The sequence below is a fragment of the Penicillium chermesinum genome, assembly GCF_028974085.1.
Source record: "Penicillium chermesinum strain IBT 19713 chromosome Unknown utg000001l:1.0-1975020.0:1.0-1976611.0, whole genome shotgun sequence".
Classification (NCBI taxonomy): Eukaryota; Fungi; Ascomycota; class Eurotiomycetes; order Eurotiales; family Aspergillaceae; genus Penicillium; species Penicillium chermesinum.
In genome coordinates, this window is record NW_026695311.1 from 1317079 (window position 1) to 1335203 (window position 18125).

The window sequence follows — 18125 nt, forward strand, 5'->3', positions numbered from 1 at the left end:
TGCCTGCCTCATGTACGATTCGACCTTGCCCCTCCCCCCTCCCCCTTTTCTCCTGCGGCCCATTCCTCGTCTCTCTGTTGTACAATATATCTGCTTGGCACGAACCCAGACAGAACTGGCGCTTTGTCTCCATGTCTATTTTAGTAACCCGGTGCCTGGTCTTGAACTGGCGGATTCTACCTTCATGTATTAATGTTTGCCTTTCCCATTCTTCCTTGTGTTTCTGTTACTTGTGGGTGGATTGTCTCTTCTTCCAGTCTGCCACTGGGTAGACTTGGAGGGAAGATCACATGCAGCCTAATCTCCATAGACTCGGAAGCAGCTATGTTTGATATCAGCTGGTCCGATCGCATTTGGGTCTGTGGTGTTCTACGGCGTCTTGTTATGGTGTGCATTTCTCTCTCCTCTCGACTCTCTTGATCTGCATGTCAATGTTCGTTCATGGCCCTTGAGACCTTTGTTCTTTGCATTTACTAAATGCAGGTAGCAAAAAAAAAATGCGATTGCGCGAAACCCGTGTATATATATTCGGACAAAAATCTAAGTACGCACCTTCAGTCAATAACATGATTAGACAAGAACCACCTCTGCATATCTATATATTAACCTGTGCCAGTACCTAAGTGCTATTGGTAGTATACTAGTAGCGGCCGCCTTCAAGTCCAAGTTCAAATTTTAGTCCGAATCGTGAAATCAAGAACCCGGTTTATCTATGGAGGACTCGGGAACAGTAAGCAAATATAACTATCCGTGGATGCTATGAGTACTATTACTAGTATGAGAAAGAATTGAAGGCCGTGGAAGGTGAAACTGGAAAGAAAGGTCCGTGTCTAATTATCGCTCAGCACAAAAACATCGACTCGTATCTTTTTTGGCAATCATCCATTATAAAAGAATTCTTGATTAATGAGATCCACCAGCACCCCCAGCACCCCCAGCATTGCCTCCACCCATTATATTGCGGGCCCTGAAGTAAAGAGATTTAGTGGTTGAACGAAAAGAACTCGGTAGCCTGAACTTACATATCCGCAATGTTGGGGTCACTCATAAGGCTCGACATATCCGGCATACCACCACCTTGGCCGAAGCTCTCTGCCATTTGGCGCAGACGGGGGTTACTCATTAAGTTATTCAACATGTCGGGGTTGCTCATGAGGTTCTGGGCCATGCTAGAGAACATGGGGTTGTTCATCAAAGAGCTCAAGTCGGGCATACCACCGCCGCCACCACCACCAGCACCGCCGCCGCCGAACATACCAGCCAGCGAAGAAAGGTCGGGCATACCACCACCGCCGCGAGAAGCACCGGGTGCACTGTCCAGCTCCTCGGATGGAGGCTCGGTGGCACGGCTGGCCTCTTCAAGCTTGCGCTTGGAGGTCTCCAGACCGCGCTTCATGGCATCACTGCCACCGTTACCTTCAGCCTCGATACCCTTCTCATATGCCTCCTTAGCAGCGCGGTAGTCACCGCTATCATAACGGGCCAGACCCAGACGACTCCAGGCCTTGGAGTACTTAGGATCCACGGCGACGGCAAGCTCCGCGTCCTCGGCGGCCTTGTCATGTTGACCAGAGGCGGAATAGGCGGCAGCGCGGTTCGAGAGATAGATAGGGTTTGCTGGAGCAATCGCCAGGGCCTTGGTATACTGCTCGATAGCAGCGGCATAGTCCTTCTTAGACATGAGGGCGTTACCCTCAGACTTGAGCTTGTCGGATTCGGGAGTGGGCGCACCGGCCTTGGGAGTGTCGGTTTGCGTTTTTTGGGCACCAGAGTCAGCGCTGGCAGTCTGGGGAGCAGACTTGTTGCGCAGCTTCTCGTAGACGCTGTAGATGTTGCTGAGCGACTGTCCACCCACGGCATCCTTCACTGCGGCCTCGTCGGTGGGGTCAACCTTGAAGGTGTCGGCGATGCAAGATTGGGCGATTTCGATGGACTCGGAATCGTCGGCAGTGAGAGTGCCATCCTTCAAGCTAGTACCGAGGAAGTCAATAATGGCCAAAGCCAGGCGCTTCTTGCTTTCGTTGGGAGCCTAGAGCATATACAGAGTCAGCATAGCCGCGACATGAACGTCATGCATTGGAGAGGCAGGGTGCACCATTTTGAGCAGAACTCAAGTTCCAATAGACCGGACGTAGAAGATAGAGAAAAGTCAAGCTCAGGGGAAAACGCCCCTCCAGGTGACCAACAAAAAAGTAACAATGCGGGGAGCTGCACGTGATGCCGCTTATCGTCTCTGTTGGATCGTGTCGAGCCCGACGCCCCGTGTGGTCAATTGCGCCTTCTACAGCTCACATAAAGTGGGCCGCAAAGCTCAACTTGCCCCTTTATGGCTCGCAATGACCCCATGTGAGCTTCATTGCCAATCATAACACCTACCCTTGACCGCCGTCATGTATTGGCCCAATGGAGTCCCCCGGGTTTACGCGGTCAATGGCCCAGACATCGCCGAGATCCATTCGAATGTCGAAGGCGAGCCGGTCCCTAGCACTCAGCGGGAGGAGGGCAGCTCCACAGATGGGAGGCCAGTTCCAAAACCGCATGAAGTTCCAGAGGAGAAGGTCCGGGAGTCAGGAACCGAGGCACCGCCAGCGAAGGATAAGGTCAAATGGGAGAACGAAGCTATCAACGGACTATGTGTGTCTCGGTCAGGGCATATCTTTGCCACTATCACCGAGTCATCTCTGTCTTTATGGCAGACCAGGGTATGTATATCTCCTCAGAGCTGCTCTCATGTCACCAACGGAACCTGACAAAAGCTAGCCGACGGCGGTCGTATCTGCAATCGCGCGATCTGCATATTCCCTCCAAACGTACGGCCCCAATGTGGCTGTCCTGATGCATCCTGATTCAACGATATTGGTCGTCCAAACACTCCACGGATACCTACTCACGTACGCGGTAGCATCGGACCCCTCGACCCGAGTTTACCAACAACGGTTCGATCATTCGACACATCCGCGTCGCCAACAATTAGCACATTTTGCCGCAGTCGAAGAATCGAACGTGGTTGAAGATATCAGCATCAGATTTCGCATGGCTATAAAAATCGAGTCCGGTATCGTCAAAGCACTGGCATTGGATAAGGAGTTAGTCGTTGCAACGCTCAAACCTCCTGCGATACAGTGTATCCGGTGGACGCCAGAGGCAGGTGGAACACAGACCACCTCAGAAATGCTGAACAAAATCCTCGGAGTCCCTAAAAATGTTACTATCGTGGATATGGTGTATGATCGTGCCATGAACCTGTTGATCTGGCTAACGAGCAGTGGCCAAGCTTTTACCGTGCAGCGGTATACAGGACCGCAGCCAGACGAAGCTCATCAAAAGTTATTCCATGGCCATTGCTTCCATGAGCCTAAAGACGATGGAGAAAAAGCTCTGAAGGTGGCCGTTAATGCACGCTTTTCCCTGCTGACAATTAGCTGTGCCAATGGGGAAATCTTGGTTTATACTGCGAAAGACTATACGGGTAATGTGCCGCTGTCGCAGAAGCTTCAGCTTCCAGCTACTCCCAATACCACTGGAACTCTGACTTTCATAAACTACTCGCCGGACGGGTACTGTCTATTTGCTGGATATGAAAACGGTTGGACAACTTGGAGTGTTTTCGGGAAGCCAGGGGGAAATAGCTTCACAGTGGACCCAACACTCGCAAAAGCAAATAAAGAGGACTGGCTCACGGGTGTTTCCAATGGCTGTTGGATCGGCGGTGGGTCGGATATCATCCTGTCCGGGAACAGCGATCGTCGTCTTTGGATTCTAGAAACAGCAAGGAGTGCATTGACGGGATGCTTTTCCGCTGCCAATCTCGCTCGGGGACTACTGCAGACCGGCACAGAATTTATTCTCTATCGCGGTCATGATCTCCCAGAGCTGATGACTATATCAGGAAAGGATTCTTTATGGCATCATGCTCAGTATCCTCCTGCATATCTCCATTCACAATGGCCTATCCGGTCTTCTGTGGTTTCTCCCGATGGGAGATATATTGCAATTGCAGGCCGCCGTGGATTGGCGCATTACAGTGTTAATAGTGGACGCTGGAAGGTCTTTGAAGATGCCAAAGTAGAAAATTCTTTTGCTGTCCGAGGTGGTATGTGTTGGTATGGACACATCCTGATCGCTGCTGTCGAGAGCGATGGGTCATATGAGGTATGTTAACTTGACCTCGTGCTCAAGAACGAGTACTCATCGCGGATCTAGATTCGGCTCTACTCGCGAGACGCAGCCCTCAACAACAACACTATCATGTTTATCGAATATCTTCCTTCGCCTGTGGTGTTCATCGGACCATCGGGGGAAGATTCCCTGCTCGTTTATACCTACGACAACATTCTGTATCACTATATCATCAATTCGGCTCAGCCACAGATCACTTTGGTTCCCGTGGGTCAGATCGCTTTCAACGGGATTGTTCGAGCACCTACTAGAGTTCGGTCAATCAGCTGGGTTTTGCCAGAAGAACAAATGCGTAAGTCGGGAGTTGAAATCCCGTGGAGAATAAATTTTATCTAAACTAAAGCAGGCAATGGCGACCCTTCTCAGGATGTGAAGGTTGCATCCGTTATTCTTTTGGTCGATGGCAACCTCGTTCTATTACAGCCGACGGTATCGGACTCCGGGGACCTGAAATACGATATGCGTGTGATCTCTCATGATGTGGAATACTACATGTTGATGCGTGATCAGATGTCTTTCAACTTCTCACCCCCTGTGGATGAGTCTCTCCCCGCCAGTCCTTCAGCAGAAATGGTCCTCAAGCCATCTTTCAGCAACTTATCGTTACGAGACTCTCTCTGGATTTTCCGAGGCAAGGATCTCTTGGCATGGAATGATGTTCAGGATGTTTTGCAACAAGACACGGTGCCGGCACCGGTCAATATACCCCTCGACTTCTACCCTCTTTCGGTAATATTGAACAAAGGCATTGTCCTGGGTGTGGAATCCGAGATGACACAACGGCGTGATGTGACATTTACAAGCCTTAAATTCGCGATTCGAGTAAGCTTTGACCCTCCCTATGGAATTGACATCTTTCTGACATCCCGTAAGACCCACCTCTTCCTCCCTTACTTCCTCCAGCACAGCCTGATCAATCTCGGCACTCCCGCTGCGCTGTCTCTATGTCGGCACTTTTCTCACCTCTCCTACTTCGCCCATGGCCTGGAGATTCTGCTCCATCATGTCCTGGACGACGAAGTCGACAACCAAAGCCGTGCCAATAAAACGGATGATCCCTCCAACCGAGAAGAACCTCTCCTCCCTGTTGTCATTGCCTTCTTGCAAGCATCTCTACCTGCGCGTGAGTTTCTCGATATTGTAGTCCAGTGCACCCGCAAGACAGAGCTCCGCTTTTGGCGCACCCTTTTCACATATTTGCCCGCGCCAAAGGATCTCTTCGAGCAAGCACTGCGACTCGACGCTCTCAAAACAGCTGTCGGATACCTCCTCGTCCTTCAGTCCTTTGAAGACGAAGACCATCACCACGACGGCCGCATCGAAGAATACGTTGTCCGGCTCATCGGGCTTGCCTCACAGAAGGGAGACTGGGAGCTGTGCGCTGAACTTGCTCGCTTTCTTATCGCGCTTGATTCCTCAGGCGAAATGCTACAGCGTGCGATTGGGCGCGTCGGACTTCGCACGAGGCATCCTCGCAATGCAAATGGAGCCCAATCCCGGTCAGAGTCTGTTGCGAGCATTAAAGGTCTTGGGCTGAGTCTTCCTACTCGCACTCCGTCCTGGGGCTCTATCTCACCGGTTTCATCTTTGTCCCCGCACCGAGAAGGAGAAGTCTCCGATGGATATGCAAATTCCATGGCCAGTAGAGATGGGCCGTGATGTTGTTTGGGGCTTCGGATTCTATGGCGTTCTGCACATATGCTCACTAGGCTTGAATTGTATATATCCCTCCGCACTGTATATTTGTGTTGAATCTGGTCGTTGCTTGTTCCTTCGTTATATATATCCTGCTCGCCTCCGTATTAGTAGTAATAGCTGGTGTCATAAGCCTCATCTACCCCCGAGCACTACCAGTCCACGTAAACCGTGGATATCGTCTTAGAAGGTTTCAACATCATTGAGCCACCAATAAACTAATAATAATCCGAGAGAAGCAGCTCGGCGTAGAATGATACGAATTCGATGGTTACAGCTTAAGAGGAATGCTGTCTCAAAGCCCCTATAGCCTGCGAGATATCAATGACTTCATCCACCCTCGCCGCCGGGCCTCCCCAGCGCACAATGCCCTTTTCATCAATCGCCCAGTGTCCACTAGACTGCCAGCGGCTTCCACTCTCAGTCGGCCTATTCCAGATGCCCTTCTCCGAGCCCAGCTTATAGATAGCGTGCATAGCAGTTGGGCTGAGTAAATGGCCCCAAGAAACAACACCCAGGCCCCACTGGGCATAGATCTCACGGTCAGCATCGACAATTACAGTGACGGAATCCGTCAGCGATTCTTCGTCTTCCCTGATGGCTTCCACCCACTTCTCCGTGGACGCTTGGTCACTGTGTGAAACCGCGACGAAGTTGATGTCGCGGTGCTGAGTCGCTGCCGTGCGCATTTCAATGAAGGTCGCTTCGGCGACTTTGAAGGCATCTGATTAGCGTCTAGGGTTCTCTCACTGGGCATTTGAAACCGCGCGAACCTGGGCATCCGCAGTGGCGGAGGAATGCAACGATGGTTGGCTTTCCATTCTCGGCTGGTAGAGCCAGCTTGGAGGTAGATGGTGCTGGTTGGCCCACCTGGGGCGGGGGCAATGTTTCGATCTGCGGTGGAGCGAACCACGATGCGAGTTCTTGTGAGAGGCCCATTTTCTATGCTGCAGAGTGTTTATGCGGCCGATGTTTGAGGTTGCGGAGTTTCCAAAGTTGGGGGTTACGTCATGCGAGATAAGGCCTAAGGCCGCTAGGTATAAATCGGGTGAATTCCAAGTAGTGGAATGATACTTCAGATCTTGAATACTAGCAGTCATCCGGTGGGCTCTTTGGGATTATATGGGATTATATGAGATAAAACGGAGAGATCATCCTATGGAATATGTGGTATGGGACCAACGCAAGTATAGACGGTTGACTCCCACTTCCCGGACTTATCTAGGCTTCACAGAAGCTTGCAAGTGATGAGGTTTAACAAACCAATCGCAAGACGAGTCCAGCCACTGCTTTGGTTCACACAGCTCAAATGCAAAGTGTCGGAGCACGTAGGGTACTAATTTTGAGATCTCAAGGTAGCTGATGTTCTTGCCAATACAGGTTCTGGAGCCGCTGCCGAAGGCAAGGAAGTACCGTTCCATGGCGGAGAGAACGTCTGGCTCTGAATCAAGCCATCGCTCTGGACGGAAATCATCCGCATCGGGACCAAAGACCTCTTTGTTATGGTGTGCGACCCAGGCGTTGATTCCCACGGTTGCCTGCCATAGACCCGTCAGTCACGATGGTGGCCCAGAGGAGTCAAGACCTTACTCCTTCTGGAAAATGGACGCCGGCGATCTCAGCGCCGCCCTTGGGGACGAGACGAGCCATTGGCAGGCCGGTTGCAGGGTGAAGTCTGAGGACCTCCTTAATGATGGCCTGCAGGTAGGGAATCGTCTGGGTTTCCTGGAAAGTGAAGAATTCATCCTCTCTCTTATTTGGATACGTCTCTCTTATATCGTTAAGTAGCCTCTGTATGCAGTGAGGGTGCTGTAGTAACCAATAGAAGGCTGCAGCCAGACTAATCCCGGTCGTATCGCTCCCAGCGGCCAGATTTTGGCTCAACAGGGTGACGCCAATCTCAAATGTATACACATCGGGGGCTTCGGCTTGCTTTTCTTGGAAAAGCCTGGCGAAGGGCGCCGGTTCATTCTCATTTATTCTCTGATCTTGGTCTGGTTGCTGTAGCAGACGGGTAGCATAAGATCGCACTTGTAGGGTCGTACTTGAGATACTTATTGGTGAAATGATGCAGCGTTGGGAAAAACCCGGCAATAGCACCGTAAGTCAGGGTTTCTTCGGTGGTAGACATCAATCTGTCGATATCTTGCCCCTTGTCGAGGAATCCGAGAGGGTACCCGAGCTGCCAGGCAGAAGAGATTGATTTAGTGGCCACTCGATCGATATGTGAAGAAATGGGGTCCATACCGTGATCTCAGTGATGACATCGAATGCGTAGCATTGAAGCCAGTGCATCAGGTCTATTCTATCGCCCGACTCTACAAAGGTCCGCAAGTGCCGCGCCAGCTTCCTCGCGTTTTTGTCCACAACAGACTCATATCTGACCAGCGACGACACTGAGTATAGTGAGCTGTACTTCTTCCTCAAGTTCCCGTGCTGCTTCTGATCTTGCAGAGCGAATAAGTTCAGGTGGGCAACCGCCACCGGCGTCGAGGCAGAATACCAGGTGCCTTTGATGAACTTGGTTCCTGCGCCGTACAAGGGCTTGACTGCAGATGGGTTATCGATGCTATATTCGTTTGGTCGAATCCTGACAACGGGGCCTTGACGGATATTATTCATTGAGTCTATTTCCAGAGCGGTAGGACCTTATCATTTACCGTAACGCCGGTGTAACTCAACATTCACCTTGTGAAAATCCCCATACCAAGCCTGTTTAACCAGCCAGAGACGGGTAAACCGTGCTAGGAAAGGACCCTGGATTCGTCGAAGGGGATCAAGAATGCGTTTCAAAAGCCATGCCAAAATTGTGTAAACGACGGCTGCTATGACAAGCGGTGCCCCTATAGCCATTCTGAGTCGAGGACGCAAATAATAGCGTTGAAAGAAATGGCAATGATTCGGGGGCTTTTATATCATGTTGTAGCTGTTGTACATGTAACCCCCAGGGCTGCAACGCTGCAACCTCACAACGCCAAGCTTTTTGCCCTAAGTTTTGTCTGTCGGGTCGTTGTGACACACCTGCTGGCTACTGGTACCTGAGCTGGCTATCCCGGCAAGGCATGTTGTGAGATCGGGGTCACTCGAGAGACCTTCCAGCCAGGGGCTTAGCTCTTTATGAGGGAAAGGTATTAGATTGGAGAGATGTCACATTCAATTGGCGGCATCTCGTGAACGGCAAGATTCTGTTATAGTAGCTTGGGTTTATTATAGCAGAGGCGTTGCTGGCAGTGCAATTCATTTGAGAGAATTAGTAGCAATTCTACAGAGAATAAAAAGTGTACCCGATCCCCTTGGCAGGCGTCGACAATGTTGTTAAGGGTAGGCAGATGGTGACCGCGCTTGGGAACCTATGGGAGATAGCGATAGCCAACAAAGAGTACGGTAAAACTCCCCCCTCAAAGCAAGCAAATGTGTTTGACCGTGATCACATCTAAGCTCAGACCTCTCCTTTGTCCGGAAGTTTCCTGAGCGGCTGAACCAACGCTACACTCCAATATCAACATCAAACGCGGCCGATGACTCGACAGCTAATTTAGCCACATGTTCACGAGTATGTCTGCGATGGACTTGATACTCGACATTTGGCGAAGACCGATCATGCTCAAGGAATATTTTCAAGGATACGTAAAGAGACTCCTGCTGAAGTGCCTCGCCATCTGCGTGTTTGGCTTGCTTCTCGTTTGCCAAAAGGAAAAAGGCACGGCGCATCCTTCTGAAGAGTGTCAATATATGAGCTGTTCATACACTGCTGGGGGAACCAGATGTCTCCTCGAATCTTTCAAAAGAATCATACAATCTGCCTGGTCCCCCAATCCACGATGTGGAACAGGTACTCATATTGTCAAAGGTATGCCGTACTCTACTCCCTTGTAAGCGCTTAAAACTCACTCCCTCTTCCTCCTTGAGAGTCATGCCTCGTCTTTCTGGTTTCAGAAATCCTGCACATCGTCACACCAGAGCTGAACTCGGAGCGAGCCGCCCGGATAATTTTCGCCTGCTGCGTCCTGAAACTGGCGTTCGAGATCTTCCACAGACCTAACCGCCGAAGATGCGAATGGCGATATTGCGAATCGGGCACCTTCGCCAGCAGATCTAGTCTGTTGCAGCATGTTAAGGAGCAGCATATCAGTCCACAGGCCTTTGGATGTCCCCAGAAAGGCTGCTCGAAGCGCTTCAACCGAAAGGCAAGCGCAATTGCTCACTACCGGCGGTTCCATGTGAAGAAGGGGGCATAGATTCGGATGTTATTGGGTTGCCGTGGGATGGAATACTTGATCAAATTGCACATGTATGGGACCTGTAGCTCGATCATTGGACTTTAAAAGCTTTTTTATTTAGAGCTTAAATATGTCCAATTCTCGCGATGCGTTTACCGAGAGGCCATCTGATCTCCACTTCAAGGAGAATCTTCGCAGAGGAAGTCCACGTCCTGGTAGACTAAACAAACTAGTATGCAATGGTACCAGACTGTGGAAATCAATGGCTCGTAGCGCAACAAGCGCTCAATGTTCTTCAAGGGTTCATGTCATCAACAGCATAAAGCTAGAAAATCGTTACTGAGGTATATGCATCCCACACCGTCTCCGAAATCAACCCCCCCAACACCACGACACCACCCCTTCAAGATTCATGCACCCCCGTGTCGTTCGGCAGACATCGCCTAATCCAGCTGCAGCCTCCAGAGCCCATCTCCAAGATAATGTCCCTCATCCATAACAACCCCCTTCCCCTTACTCTTGATCTCCTCTGTGCCAACCTTCAGCACCCCAATAAGGCACACCTCCTCCTTCCCCTCGGCCTTCACAGCAACGACCTGCCCGGCCTCGATCGCGTGCTCCGCGTCCGGGAGTCTGCCGCCTGGCGACGTCAGACCCGGTGCCATGAGCGCAGCGCCCGAGAGCACGAAGCGGATCGCGCCGCGGTCGATCTGCACTGTGGGGATAGCGGAGGGGTACTGGTGGACGAGGCGGAGGTGCGGAATTGGAGGCCCGTCCATGGGCTGGAAGAAGAGGGGTGTTGTGTCGATTGTGTACAGGGTGACGCGGTCAGGTCTGGAGGGAGAGATATAGTTATTAGTCGAAGGTTATATAGCTTTTTGCGTTGAGGGCCTGGGGTGGAGGAAGCGGCTGAGAGGTGTCTTCTGCATGCTACGTACAGCTTCACAACTTCGAGGGAGGCTTTTTTGGGCATGATCTCTTCGATAAAGGGCTCGTAGCCGGGGTATGTGTCCAGCAGCTTCTGGCGCAAGCCTCGCTGCACGGAGGACTTGACCTTGGAGCGATTGCTCGGCGGAATACTGGGAATACATGTTAGCTTTTTGCCAGAAGAAGTTTTGGACCATTCAGTCCACGGGGAAGAGGTTAATAAGGGTCTCCCGGGTCGCCGTTCAACTGGTATCAAAGCTCGCGCCAAGCCGTGAAGCTTTTGTGCTGATTGTCGGAGCCATTGGCCGGAGGGTAAGGGGGATGTGATGAACGGGGATCTTGTCTGGTTTCCTGTTTTCTGGAAACACGCTCTGACGGACCACTTACTCTTTCTTAAACATGGTGCTGTGTCGTGGAAAATAGGACGTGGAATATCTGCTCTACAAGTGGGATACGCGGGGCGGTCACGTGTATCTATCGCATTCTGCCCGCATTTTCTGTACGTGGAAATACGTGTAGCACTTGCTGGCAATTAACAAGGAAAAGGGAACAGAATCTTTCACTTTTACGAGCTTAATTGGCTGAGATCATATTCATCAGGGTGAACAGTTCGTCATTGGAGATCTATTCTTAACTTTTTATACCTATGCCTTAGCAGCACCGGCCTTGATGAGCAAGATGTCGCCATCCTCGACGACATAGTCCTTGCCCTTGGTCATAACCTTACCGGCCGCCTTAACTTCAGCTTCGCTACCAAGCTCCTTCAGAAGGTTGTAGTTGTATACGATAGCCTGGATGAAGGTCTTCTCGAAGTCAGTGTGGATAACACCAGCAGCAGCAGGGGCTTTGGTGCCCTTGCGGATGGTCCATTGGCGGACTTCGTCAGTACCGGTAGTGAAGAAACTGGCCAAGTTCAGCGCCTGGCGCATGGTGGTAATAACCTTGGGCAGGCCGGACTTGGTGCCAAGCTTCTTGCACTCTTCGGCAGCGGCTGCGTCGTCGCCCATCTGGGTCAGACGCTCCTCGAACTGGGCAGAGATGGGGAGTACTGGGGAGCCGGTGGAGTTCTCCTTAATCCACTCGAAAAGCTTGGGAAGGTACTTGTTCTTCTGGCGGATGTAATCCCTCTCGCTCAGGTTGACCAAGTACACAACGGGTTTAGCAGTGAGGAGGAAAAGGGGGTTAATGACTTCAACCTAGAACCATTCAGTTAGTAAATAAGTCTTAACAATGGTTCTGTGGTTTAAGGAATAGCGGGAAATGCCTCCAAATCTTTCAGATAGTACTTTTATCTCAAGGTGCCTCCGCGTGAGTTTTAAATGGGGCACTCAACGAGCTGGGTTAAATTTCGAGCAGAGCTCTTATTCATCATTGAAATGGAGGCAGGGTCTTCCAAATGGTTGGGGATTGGTGGGTGGATGGGGGAATGGGGAAGATCAACATACCTCCTTAGGACTCCAGTCACCTTGGCGGATGTCCTTGCCAGACTTCAGCCATTCCAGGATCTTAGCAGTAGTTGCCTCCTCTTCCTTCATCTTCTTCATCTCAAGAGACTGGCCTCCACGGCGGGTCTGCTTGGACAGAGACTCCAGAGCCTTCTCCACGAATTCAATATCCTTGACACGCAGCTCCTCGCTGATGATTGTCAAATCACGGACGGGGTCGACATCGCCCTCAACGTGGATGATCTCGGCGTCATCGAAGCAGCGCACCACTTGGAAGATGGCGTCAACGGCGCGAATGTGGGACAAGAAAGAATTACCAAGACCGGCACCAGTCGAGGCACCGCGAGTCAGACCGGCAATATCGTACACGGTCAAGTTGGCGGGAACCTGCGACTTGGGCTTGTAGTGGTCTACGAGCCAGTCGAACCGCTCATCAGGGACAATGACGCGGGCCTCTTCGGGGTCGATGGTGGCATACGGGAAGTTGGCCGGGTTACCCAAGGAGGACTTGGTGATGGACTGGAAGAGTGTCGACTTGCCGACGTTTGCAAGACCAACCTGCAGCCATTGTAAGTAAGCCAATCGAGGTCAATGGATGAGGTTGGGATGCGAAGAACGTGAGGAAGAAAAGAAAAGGGGGTTGCGCAGGGGGGTTAAATAGGTGTGGAATTAAAAAGTGGACTGTGCTGTGCGAAAAAAAACCAGCGAAAAAAAGCGACAAAGTGGGGGCGCTGCTCACATACGATACCGCTCTTCAAGTTGTTGCCGGGACGGCCCAGCAGGACCTTTTCTTGAACTGGGGCCTTCTTGGGAGGCATTTTATTTGATTTCTTCTTCTTGGAGTAGAAGCGACAAGAAACCAGGGAAGATGGGAGGTGGGGTGTTGTGCAAAGGCGGAAGCGGGCAGTGGGCAAAGCGCGTGCGCCTAAAGTAGATGCAGGGCCAGCTGCGGATCGATCAACGACACGAAGGAAAAGGATGGAGGAATTGAGGAGAGACGTGATGCTGGTGCCCACAGGGATGTGGGCGGAATGATTGGCTTGTATAAATATGAAGTATCAAAGGAGAGAAAGGGGTTTATTCCAGGGAGAGAGACTTGTCGCAGCTGACACGAAACATGTCATCGAAGTTTTTCTGCCTGGGTTTCCAGACCGCCCACGTGCAGCCCCAGCCCTTCATCATGTCACGTTTTCTTTGCGAGATTGTACAACCCTTGCAGCAATAAAGATATCAGCTTCATATGATGAAACAGACCATAGATACGATTACTGCCTGTAACCTAGTTCTAGAGATTGGAGGCTCTCAAGGATTTTGCCGAAGCGAAATCAATGGACCAGGCGGTCAGGTCATATCTTTAAGATCACCCAGGTTAAAATATAGAGAAGGACCACAGGAGGGTTCACGAGTAGGCTGCAGAGTTGAGCTTATCATCGGGTATTAAAGAGTTCCAAGGTTTAGATCAATAGAATTTGGAAATCGGCTCTTGCTGATAAGAACAAATAACTATCGAGGTACCAGAAAACCGGCGCCCCAAAACATTGGAAACTGAATCATGACGGCTTCCACGAGTTATGGTACAAATAAACGCAGTCGAACAAATCGTCTCGCATCCATCCGGGATATCAAAATATCAACCAAACAATAGTAGCAAGCACCCACCCCCGAGCCAAGTCCAAACCATTAAAGCAGCCAACGCCGAAGGAAGCCATAGAACCGAAAAAAAAAAACAAACAACCGGAAATCAGAGGTCCATCGCATCGCTCTCGGTACTGTCCACCATATCAAGCAACTTGGCATACGGAACTGTTACCCGCTGGAGTTCGCGGTATTTACCTGAGAAGTTGTTAGCTTGAGCATCAAGACTTGTGATCCAGAGATTTGGTTCATAATAAGGGAGTATATACCTAGAGAAAGGATCACCTCCCTCAATAACGTCTCCCGTGGCCAGCCACACAGGTCCTCAGATCCCTCTCTCCAGTTGCGGCCTGCAACTTCATTCGGCTGGAGTTTTGAGACCTCATTCGAGTTGTCTTCATCTTCGAACAAACCCCCGATCAACCCCTTGAGGAGTTCTTCGACCTTCATCTTGAGACCCTCGGCCCCGATACGTTTCGCGTACATGCTGAGATAGAGCCGGAACTCCTCCTTGGCGCCCAATGACAGCGCAGCCGCCATGCGATTCTCAAGATGCGCAATAGAAACACTCGATTCAAATGTCTCATAGCCTTCGCGCGAGAGGAGGGTTTTGATGAGGCGTTGTAAGAAGTATGCGCGCCCGCGCAGTAGAGTCTCGTTAGTTGTGTTTCGCTCCAGGAATGGTATAATACCGGCAGACACAGCTGCCTTGGCATCCTTCATATCTTGCTGCATATCACGCGATTGCAGGTTGCCAACTGCTGCATCAGTCGAATTCCAGTATTGACTGCCGACGGCCCACCAAGCTTCTGAGACACGCTGCCACGCGTACATCGTTGGCGAGTAACTATATCCTTCGCCATTAGTAAGAGATACCACGATGCGGCCTTCCGAATTGATTCGCGCATCTGTTACGGCAGGAACGACTGTGGGGTGGGCGCCCATGACGTAGATCGCAGCGTCAAGGACCGGCTGTATAGAAACAGGCGGGTGTGGTGAGGAGAGGTGCTTGACATTCCAGACGTAACACATGCCCACGGCTGTGATGCAGAGTAGCCACGGCCCGTTGCTCTCGATTATAACTGGTTGAGCCTCCAGGACAAGTGCGCTTACCAAGCGGCGGCCCGCTGGTGTCCAGAGGTAGATGGAGCCATCTTCACAGCCAGCGGCCCAGAAGTGCTGATTCCCTGTTACCTGCAGGACAGATTTGGGCAGGAAGTCCTGCCAAAGGGGTTGTTCACCACGGAAAAGCGTTAGACGAACTGGCTCTCGATCCACAGCCCGACCAGTTAAGCTGGCGGCTGACGGGTTGCGAGCCTCAAAAACCACGTCAACGCGAGACTTGCTGCTTGAATCTCCGCCACCACCAGGGGCTGGAGGCTCTGTTGGCTTCCCGGTAGAATCTAATGCGCGGAGAATGTGGCTCCGAATCTTGGGAACAGCAAGACGAACCTGACTCACCGACATGCAAGGGTTGGTGACAGCCGGCCTAATGAATTCAGGTGTTGGTTGTTGACCGATCGTCCCAGGCTGTGTTTGGGCTGGGAGCAGACCATCTGGAGTGTTCGCCATAATAGGCGTGGCACCATTTTGGCTGGCTATTGCAACTCGCTTCTCAACGGAGTTTTCTTCGTCACCGTCGAGGTGAGCAAGTTTCCGCTTATTGCCGAGAAGTAATGCAGTAAGTCCACCCTTGGGCAAGCCATCAAAAGGCTTCGATAGGTCAACAATAGATGTTGGGGTATCCACCTTCACTTGATTGCTCACTGAAGCCATGAGACGTGCCTGTGGAAGTGAGGATTCTCCAGCCCCCGCCCCAGAAACGAGCAAGGGAGCAATGCGCTTCTTGCCCTCTTTCGTATAGGTAGGCCGTTGCTTCAGCCGCTCGAGTTTAGCTTGATATGGATCTGGTTTCTCTGTTTCGCTACCAGGAGCTGCTGATCCAGTTCCGTTGGTCTGGGTCTTCGCCGCGTCAGATTTGGGGGAAGGAGCTTGTGCTGGTGTCGTCCCGTTTGAAGGCTGTGCTCCTGATGTGCCATTCACAGCGGCCTCATTTGACGTGCTGTCGTCACCCATCAGAGCGCCCATGCGACCTTCCACGCCCTTGATTTCCCCAGCTTTGCTTTTCTCCTCTAGCAGAAGACTATCAATGTTCTCGGTGATTCCCGCACCTTTGCGGTTGGTTCCAAATTTGGTCAACGACTTCTCGTTCTCTTCCATCTCGGTGGCAAAGCCCAGCTCTCCTTCCTCGAATCGAATCATCAAGATAGTTCCGTCCAGGGCAGTCGCGAAGAGGCACTTGCCGTCAGGACTCCATGCGAGGTCCGATATCGACTTAGCAGCCATTTCCTGTGCTACCACCATTGGCCGAGGATTACTTGTGATCCAGATACTTAGAGACTTGTCAGCCCCAGCACATGCAATCACTGTGACATGATGCGCGGCATGGTGGCTGTCGGCGGCCTGCTTTGACAAGGGTTCTCTTGAATACAGCCGAGGAGAGAACGAGCAGACTTCTACCGGTGCTTCGTGACCAATGAGATTGATATCGCCATCCCATGAGCCACGATTGATAATAGCAACAGAGCTAACGGGACCATTTACAGCGTTCGCGGCAGCAATATGCATGCCATCGGGCGACCATGAACAGCGACGGAAGTAGGCAGTTAAGGGAGAATTCTCGAAAGGCGCAGTGATGGTGTGCTCGAGGACGAAGTTGTTCATTTGGTCGTGGGAGGTTGAGTTCGGGGCTGGGGAAGTGAATCGGAAGATGCGCACAGTACGGTCGTCACTTGCGGTAGCAAAATACTTGTTGGCAGGGTCGAATGTGATGCCTTTGACATGACTGGAATGCACGGCGATCGTTTTCAACTTTTCGAAGGTATGTCCTGACCACACAACCACTTTGGAGTCTAATCCGACTGAAACCAACACCGAGGAGTCGAATGACCACCCCAAGTCCTGCACATCGTTGTCGTGGCCGATCAATCGTCGGATTGTCCGCCAATTCTCGACAGGCGGCGCCTCATCGGAACCTGAGCAAAATTCCCCAGAACCCATTAGTTTGAGCCTTTTGATCTCACAAGATTATCCAAACCTACCGAATGTAGAGTGTGTGGGTGGGTTTGAATCAAGCGTGTATACACAGACAATCTTATCATCGGCGCCGGAGGCAAGGTACTTCCCATTTGGCGAAAAGCGTACAGTATGAATGGTACCGGAGTGGTTGCTCATCGACGCAAGCTGTTTGGGCTTACCGGCAAATTCAGGGTTTCCGGTGTTGCTAATAGCTTCTGTAGACCAAATTCGCACATAGCCATCTGCAAAGCGCGAAATTGCAAGTCAGTGGCATTTCCCAGGGTGTCACACCGGAAGCTCCGTCCTTTGCTCCTGTTTCGGGGACTGCGATCATGTTGGTCTCTTACCTCCGGCGGCTGTCACCAGTCTCTTCCCATCTGGAGATACATCACAACTGTAGACCTCGAAATCCTTCCTCTCGCCTCCGTGCGTAAGCCAGACCGGCTTAATTATATGCATTGCGCGGGGAAAGGCAATACTGCTTTCGTTGAGCCGCAAGGGTGAGAATGGCCTCCCGGCAGTGCTAGCGTAGTCCGTCCCTCAGCTCCTGAGACGAAACTAGATGATAAGCTCAAGCGAGCTACCCGTCGACGTGAAGCGTGGAAGGAGTGGCCGTGGTCGGGTGTCAATTAGGTGTATATCGCTTGTGACATGACACGGCTATCGATCAACAGGCTACCGCCCTTGGAATATCTGGCGGTAGCTTCGTAAGACCTTGCAAGCCGTTGTTGAGACAAGAAGAGATGTGTGTGAGATGCCGGTGGCGAGTGCGGAGGAGGATGCAGGAACACAAAGGGAGAGCGCGAAATTGAAAAGTCGCGATCTCCAGATTTGGCGCGTGGCCCGAGCTCCTTTTCGCGTTGGTTCAACCGTTGTTATACTTCTGTTTCAACCAGAGTATTCAACCAATGGCTCTCTACTTGACTGATCTTTATTTTTAGCTCAT

The 18125-nt window shown here is 51.4% G+C and overlaps 6 protein-coding genes across 6 annotated transcripts; 1 reads left to right on the forward strand and 5 right to left on the reverse strand.

The window, feature by feature from the left end:
- Positions 1–1018: 1018 nt before the first annotated feature.
- On the reverse strand, positions 1019–2098 carry N7468_000510 (uncharacterized protein; the record flags this gene model as incomplete). Its single annotated transcript, XM_058469807.1, has 2 exons — positions 1019–2029; positions 2096–2098. 2 exons carry the CDS (start codon positions 2096–2098, stop codon positions 1019–1021), a joined length of 1014 nt encoding a protein of 337 aa, XP_058335838.1.
- Positions 2099–2390: 292 nt separating this feature from the next.
- On the forward strand, positions 2391–5838 carry N7468_000511 (RIC1 family protein; the record flags this gene model as incomplete). The annotated part of the gene is made up of 4 exons (XM_058469808.1): positions 2391–2702; positions 2761–4152; positions 4204–4471; positions 4526–5838. 4 exons carry the CDS (start codon positions 2391–2393, stop codon positions 5836–5838), a joined length of 3285 nt encoding a protein of 1094 aa, XP_058335839.1.
- Positions 5839–6152: 314 nt separating this feature from the next.
- Positions 6153–8727, reverse strand: N7468_000512 (uncharacterized protein; the record flags this gene model as incomplete). Its single annotated transcript, XM_058469809.1, has 7 exons — positions 6153–6598; positions 6648–6816; positions 7212–7412; positions 7465–7868; positions 7906–8056; positions 8122–8477; positions 8535–8727. The coding sequence occupies 7 exons, from the start codon at positions 8725–8727 to the stop codon at positions 6153–6155; spliced, it is 1920 nt and encodes a 639-aa protein (XP_058335840.1).
- Positions 8728–10537: 1810 nt separating this feature from the next.
- N7468_000513 (translation machinery-associated protein 20) lies at positions 10538–11422 on the reverse strand (the record flags this gene model as incomplete). The annotated part of the gene is made up of 3 exons (XM_058469810.1): positions 10538–10928; positions 11033–11173; positions 11409–11422. 3 exons carry the CDS (start codon positions 11420–11422, stop codon positions 10538–10540), a joined length of 546 nt encoding a protein of 181 aa, XP_058335841.1.
- Positions 11423–11665: 243 nt separating this feature from the next.
- On the reverse strand, positions 11666–13284 carry N7468_000514 (YchF/Obg family ATPase; the record flags this gene model as incomplete). The annotated part of the gene is made up of 3 exons (XM_058469811.1): positions 11666–12217; positions 12467–13024; positions 13210–13284. The coding sequence occupies 3 exons, from the start codon at positions 13282–13284 to the stop codon at positions 11666–11668; spliced, it is 1185 nt and encodes a 394-aa protein (XP_058335842.1).
- Positions 13285–14207: 923 nt separating this feature from the next.
- On the reverse strand, positions 14208–17638 carry hir1 (putative histone transcription regulator Hir1; the record flags this gene model as incomplete). Its single annotated transcript, XM_058469812.1, has 4 exons — positions 14208–14299; positions 14371–17136; positions 17203–17421; positions 17527–17638. 4 exons carry the CDS (start codon positions 17636–17638, stop codon positions 14208–14210), a joined length of 3189 nt encoding a protein of 1062 aa, XP_058335843.1.
- Positions 17639–18125: the final 487 nt, after the last annotated feature.